The sequence below is a fragment of the Pinus tabuliformis genome, chromosome 8, assembly GCF_031772625.1.
Source record: "Pinus tabuliformis cultivar Carrire ecotype Pingquan chromosome 8, CPIR1, whole genome shotgun sequence".
Lineage (NCBI taxonomy): Eukaryota > Viridiplantae > Streptophyta > Pinopsida > Pinales > Pinaceae > Pinus > Pinus tabuliformis.
Genome location: NC_142294.1, coordinates 1,722,944,472 through 1,722,951,790, shown reverse-complemented (window position 1 = coordinate 1,722,951,790; position 7,319 = coordinate 1,722,944,472). Strand labels below are relative to the sequence as shown.

Here is a 7,319-nt window from a genome sequence, read left to right as displayed (position 1 = left end):
GAGTCATTTGTGTGAATTCGGTCCGGGAGCTGACAGAGGAGGTCTCAAATCCACAGGGGGGCGTCGCAGGGTGGAGAATTGTTCCTCAGAAGCGCCAGGAGGGAAAATGGCTCCAAGGCAACGACTGCTTAGCAGGCGGGGCTCAGCTCGCGGAGGCTCTTCGCGCAGCCCTGTCGCAGACCCTCATCACCATTGCTGTTGTCAATATTGCCACCGAAGGTCAGGCGCCTCTCCTTTACGGGTTAGCCAGTATATGGATTCCGGCAGTCCCAGTGCCGGGCCGCCCCCGTTGCCAGCGTTTGGCACCGTCGTTTTCACTCTGGGAGGCTCAAGGAACAACGCTCGGATCAATGCACATATATCTGTTCTCTTCACGGAGGACCCTGAGGATGAGGAGGGAGGCTCAGGTAGCAAGGAGGAGCCCTCCGAGGACATGCAGGAAATCATTGAGGAAGCACAAGTGGGAGTTCTGGAGCAGACTCCTTCCCATCCGCAAGCGAATGAAGCGTCGTCCTCCAAGCAGGCTGAAGTGGACGCGTGGGAAGGCCGCCCTGAAGGAGATGGATGGAGCCGAATCCTCGAGAAAAAGCCTGAGGAATGACAACCCTCGGTAAGCTTCGTCTCCATCTTCTTTAGCTCAGGTCCGGTATTAGCGCTTTGTTTTTATCTATGTCAGCTATAGGCCAAGTATCTCTGTCTGGGTCTTGTTTGTTTTTCCTTATGTCGTGGTTATCATAGTCCTGCCAGTTCGGCTTATGTCAGTGTTTGTCAAGGATCCGCGGTCACCCCTGCGTGGGTATAGTTCTGATTTTGGATGGAAACCCCTGCGTGGGTCGCTGATGCAAGTTGTGGGTACAGTTTTATATTTTGTCAAAGGCTGGAAGCGAGTAAGTCTGGTTAGGAAGCCCCTGCGCGGGCCTATTTTGAATCATGAACAGCCTCAGTTGGCCCTGAGCCACATGTCATTCTGGATGTAAAGTTTTACTATACATAATATAATAGATAGTCTAGTTTAACGAGAAAAAAAAAAAAGAAAAAAGAAAGACTGAGATTTTTTGTGTTTTTAAAGAATGACAAATCAACAAGCATCTGAATCATCAGAAATGCTAAAAACATATGCAATGTAACTTTTTATTTTCTTAATAAAAAGTTCGCTTTTTTCTTCAGAAAAAAAAAAAAAAAAAAAAAAAAACAACAACAACAACTTAATTGATTAAAAAACATAAAAATAGAAATAAAATGATTTCTTTTCTAGATATATTTTATTTATGTTTTCAATTTAATTTATATTTTATATTTTGTTTTTATTCATAAACTTTTAATAATATTTTATTCAAAATAACTTAAAAAAAATAATAATATTTTTTCATAGTTTCACTTAATCCAACTTTTAGATTTTCCTTTTATCAATTTGTTTATTTAATATCTTGTACTCTCCAGTTAGTCTCGACAATAAATCAGTGTAAATGATAATGTGATTTTTACACCAAAAAAAAAAAATAAAGTTTCAATATACCAAATATGATAATTTTCTAAAATATATATAAAAAATATTGGAAAACAAATATGCCAGATTCCCTGCACCTTTCAAAGATTAAAGTTTAAATTTTGATTACCTTTTGAAAGTTGAAGTTCAAAATTCAATTTATTAATGGGAAGTGACAATTATAACGAATTTTAAATATATTAAATAAAGATTATCAAATTTCACTGAGGTCCAGATGAATCCTTTCGTGAAAGAAGGCGTTTCGGCTTTCTATTGATAATATATCACCATTATTTTATATTCATGAACTTAAGTTGATTGCATATTAGGACATCCAACTGATATGGAACAAAGCTAGTAGTTGATTTTGCTCTATATGTTATGGATGCCTGGAACCTGCACTACATGAGGAGCATAACACATTTCCAAATTTTAATTTCCTTCAAAGATAAATTTGATAAGATGCTTCCAAATCCTTATATAGCTGTTATAAGGTTTCCAATAAATTTGGAAGCTTGTCTATAAAATTCGTGTGTGCAGGCACGCTATGGACCGCAGTGGCTAACATTCTCACGGCTTTGATCGGAGCAGTGTTAGTTGTGCCATGGGTGTTGCGCAGTTGGGATGGATTGTAGGGCCTATAGCCATTATTATCTTTGCTTCGATATCATTGTATTCTGCTCTTTTGCTTGTGGATTGTTACAGGTCTCCGGATCCAGTCTCGGGGCCCATTAGAAACTGCTGTTACACGGATGCAGTACAAGTGAATCTGGGTGCTATATCTCTCCATGCTTAGATTCATTCAGATATCTAACCGCACATAGTATGGTATAATTAATTTCCTGTCTTCCGTTCCAGGTGAAAGAAAAGCACAGTTCTGCGCGTTAGTTCAATATGTGGTCTTTTACGGAGTCTGTGTTGCTTTCACAGTTGGTGCTGCAATCAGCGTCAGGTTAGTTCCATCACAGGAATTTCCATGATATAATAGCATTCGATTGAGTTCGCAGGCATTAAGTGAGTAACACTGTAATTTTGTTAAAATTCCTCTCTTTCTTTCCTTCACTATTTAATCTCTCGCCCAGATCAGATTTTCCATCCAAGATAGATGGTTAGAGACTTGTGATTTTTACCGAAAAAATTTAATTTACAAAATTAATTTACAAAATATAGATTACAAAAACCTGAATTCAAAAACTCTTACTTTACTAATTTTTTTTTCAATTTCCCATCTCATAATCAATTTCATTCTTATACCAAGCCTGATCTTAAATTGTTTAGTCAGTTAAATCGATCTTAAATTGTTTAGTCAGTTAAATCGAGGGGCTGGGATGCATATGCATTGTACATGGCATTCATATGAATAATGTCTTTCAAACATTCAAAGTGATGTCGGGTCAAGGGGCTAAGTGGGGAATTTAAAAAAAAAATTGCTAAGACAAAGGAGCTTCATCTCCACACACTTAAGAGGGCAGGTATCAGCTCTTCATCCTCTGACACTAAATTGAAAATAATCGAATCATTGGTATTTTCTCTGTATTTTATTGAATCGTTGGTATGTGCTCTGTATTTTATTGAATCATTGGTATGTTCTCTGTATTTCATTGAATCATTGGTATGTTCTCTCTATTTTTTGGATCATTAGTATGTTCTCTGTATTTTATTGAATTATTAGTTTGTTCTTTGTATTTTATTGAATTATTGGTATGTTCTCTATATTTTACTCTTATGTTAATGTTTACAAGTACAACTACATTATCATATTGTAACAAAGAATATCTCAATATGGAAATTCTTGAACATCGCAGAGCAATCAGGCAATCAAATTGTTACCACAAACGAGGACATGAGTCTCTATGCCATTTCCCTGAGCACACTTATATGATCCTCTATGGAGTTATACAGGTTATCTTGTCTCAAATACCGAACTTTCGCAAACTATGGGCCCTTTCAATAGTGGCAGCAACAATGTCATCCACCTATGCAACATTAGGATTTGCTCTCAGCGTTGCCAAAGTAATCGGTACTGTTTCATCCTACTTTCTGCCATTATTTTCATTCATTGACAGGCTATGGAGTTTCAATATCCAATCTGATTCACCGTGTGAAAATTCAATATTCCATTCAACACTAGGGAAAATTGCAGAAAATGGAAAGATTCATGGAACACTGGGTGGAATCACCACAACTACCTCTTTTACACGAGCACAGAAAGTTTGGCTGATTTTACAAGCACTTGGTAACATTGCATTAGCATTTACATATACACCACTTGTCCTTGAAATTCAGGTATTGATCAAATTCTACCGTTCCTTTGTATATGTGAATCCTTTGAAAGGTAAAAAGATGTATGGTAACCCTTCTGCTCCCTCCAATTAATAAATGTGCAGAATACTTTGAAGTCCCCTCCCCCAGAAAACAGAACTATGAGAAAGGCAAATTGGTTGTCTATGATGATAGTAACTGCCTTCTTTATGCTGTGTGGTTGCCTAGGCTATGCAGCCTTTGGACAAAATGCACCTGGAAACCTATTGGCAGGGTTTGGGTTCTACGAGCCATACTGGCTGATTGACTTTGCTAATGCATGCGTTGAAGTTAACCGAGCATACCAAGTAAGTCCTTATTTTCAGCTTTTGTTTCTTCACCTCTCCATTAATTTGTTAGGTCACATTTCGATTTTTCTGTAAGGGTTGGTTTGCAACAACATATAAGGTTCATAATACATAATCTTTATATCAATGGGGCAACCACAGGGGAGTGGGGTCTCCTACCAACGTTTAGTTAATTGGTTTAACATTTGATTAATTAGTTCCTTGGGGAGTATGCTTACTTGCTCAACCTTCCCATACTCCATTTCTATTTCTATTGCTCCTGTTGCTCATAAGATTGCCATGAAATTTTGCAGCAGTTTTGTCAACCAATTTTCGCATTCATTGAAGGTTGGATTTCTCATAAATGGCCAAGCAATAAATTAATCAATAAGGGAGTTCAAATACGCGTTCCCATATGTGGGTTCTGTAGAGTCAATATCCTAAGGTTGTGTTGGAGAATTGCATTTGTGGTGTCAACTACTGGCATTGCCATCTTATTTCCATTGTTCAATGATGTGGTGGGAATTTTGGGTGCTGTGAACTTTTGGCCATTGGTGGTGTACTTTCCCGTGGAGATGTACATTATCCGGAATAAAATTCCACGATGGACATTAAAGTGGAGCCTTTTGCAAACTTTGAGCTTCATGTCTTTTCTTGTAACAATAGTAGCAGCTGCTGGCTCCATAGAAGGCCTTGTGAAATACAAGGCCACATAAAAGCCTGCCAATACGTTATTAAAAACTAAAAATACAGAGATGTTGCAATACTCGGTGCCTCTACCTTTGTTGCTAGGAAGCTACTTTCTTAGAGTGACAAGATGGGGTAGACTAAAGTTCCAGGTCAGTGTTGGAGCTCCAGGTGCATGATCTAAAGACAATTGCATGAACATGTAATCTTCCTAATTGACTTTGTTAGTTGAAATTTGGTACAGCCGGACATTTAACAAACTGATATTTAATTTTTGTTTTACTAATAGTTATAGTTGTAGAATGAACCTATAATTTTTGTTTTACTAATAGTTATAGTTAGAGAATGAACATATATCATTCATGAGTATGTGAACCATCTCAGCTGTAGGGTATTGGATGTATTAAAGTGAATAATAAAGTAGTGAGCTGCAAATTAATTTGTGTATATTTCATCTCCTTTTACCTATCTTTGTTCATGGTAACTGCAATCCTTTCCTTTTTAACATGTTATCAAAGTCTGCACTGACCTCAAATCTCCGTATCAGAAAAATCGGTTGAGTTTTGCAAGTAGATTTTTGAAATGTTGAAGCTGTTTGAACAAAAGAATAATTAAAATTTTTGAGGTATTATTACCAGAAGAAACCATTGAAGTTCTTTCAGAATATTTGGGCTGGTGTCAAAGTAAACCAGCATTACGCACTGTTAGTGTGCTTTGATTGGAAAGAGTGTGCTAACGTGGTAGAAAAACTTTGATGAAGAGCAAAGAATAAAGAGGTAAGACAACTACCATTAGACAATATCACATGCATTAAATCACAGGCCTTATCAAAGACTGAAAAATGAAGATGTGTAAGACAGTATTGAGAGATGCACATTTGGAAAAGTCACTACGGCCTAGCTACGTATATGGTGTCGGGAATTTCTGGTTATTCCAAACAAAATACAGTGGAAAAATCCTCTGCTTCCACCGTTGAGAATTTTCTGATAAATTCCGAAACAACAAAAATATGAACAGAGAGCAATACTCTGTTTTCTGATAATTCAAAAACACAAGAACAGAGCATAAAATAATACTCTACTTTGTCTCACGATCAAAAACTGATCAAAATAATACTCTGTTTCAATACAGCGAAAACAGAAAAAAACCGCTTTGCTGTAACTGGTGTTGCAGCAACGTAACCTTTTGGTGTTGTAGCAATGTAACTTTTTGACATCAAGTATTATTTGAGTTACGGTGTAACAGCAACGGGGATTTTTGACGTCAAGTATTTTTCGACTTACGGTGTAACAACAACACGCAAAAAGAAACTTCTATTTATAAAAATAAATCAACTGATACAAATTTTTCTTCCTCTCACACAGAGGGATTTCTCAACTGCTGTTACAAAACATCTTCCTCTTAACAGAGGGATTCACCAATCTATGCTAAAGAGCATCTTCCTCTCAACAGAGGGATTCACTGATCTATGCTGAAGAGCATCTTCCTCTTGACAGAGGGATTCAAAAAACTATGCTGAAAAGCATCTTCCTCTTGACAGAGGGATTACAATAGGAACGCTTCAGTTCCAACCAAATAGCATCCTCCTTCTAACAGAGGGATTCACCAACATGCCTTCTTCAGAGGCACTTCAATCTGTGTCTACATTCATTTAGCACATACGCGCTGCAGCGTATTGCCCTGCAAAACTTCACGCTGTTGCATGCTCCCCTTTGCTCTCTATCTCTCTGTTTTCTACACTGCTGTGTCTACACATATATAGTGCAGGAAGCGGTCATAACTTATCCATCAACCGCCTCAACTTTCTGACAGAGTCTCTGCTACACATAATGAACAAATCTGATCTTTTGTTGTATTTCTTGAGTCGGTTGTGCTGAAACCCAAGACTGACAAATGCTGCGGCTAGCTCAAGGCTAGTACTTTCCTTCTCGGCCATGCTTCTTCTTTAATGTTGTAGGTGAGCAGTTATTGCGCAGAGCCCAGATCTGATCTTCCTCCTCCTTTGGGAATACAAACAGGTAAAGAGCGAAAAGACACTTATGGCGGTGGTGTGAATAAGCCGAAACAAATAATACCCGTTGGAATAAAGACAGATGGACTGCTGGGATTGTTTGCAGGTGAAAGTGCGATTTCTTTTCAACTGTTGCTGCAGTTGAAATTACATTCCAACATATGGGTGCATGGAAACATTCCTTAGATGAGATTTGTAATTATGGTCAAACTATAAATCAGTGCTTCCGCTTTTGTAAAATATGGTGAGCATATATATAGCACATTTGGGTGTTTATTGATAGATTTTATAAGCATAAGAAAATTACCAATCCAAAGAGAGGTGTCCGTACTATGTAATGTTCTCCACAAATGAAATTATTTTTAAAAATATTAAATGAGAAAATATTGTGAATAATCATTCATTTAACTTATTAAAATTTGTATTTTATTTTACAAAAGTGATGGTTAGGATCATAGAATACCCAGAGATGGTGTTTAAAGACATCGTCACACTAGCAAACAAGACTAATACTCCTGGAGTTTTTTGGCCTATAAATAGGTTACAT

The 7,319-nt window shown here is 37.4% G+C and overlaps 1 protein-coding gene across 1 annotated transcript; it reads left to right on the top strand.

Moving 5' to 3' along the window:
- Positions 1–2,072: 2,072 nt before the first annotated feature.
- Positions 2,073–5,656, top strand: LOC149242958 (amino acid permease 3-like). The gene is made up of 6 exons (XM_089367733.1): positions 2,073–2,259; positions 2,345–2,438; positions 3,292–3,506; positions 3,630–3,772; positions 3,874–4,095; positions 4,389–5,656. Exons 1-6 carry the CDS (start codon positions 2,091–2,093, stop codon positions 4,788–4,790), a joined length of 1,245 nt encoding a protein of 414 aa, XP_089223859.1. The 5' UTR covers positions 2,073–2,090; the 3' UTR covers positions 4,791–5,656.
- The last annotated feature ends 1,663 nt before the right edge of the window (positions 5,657–7,319 follow it).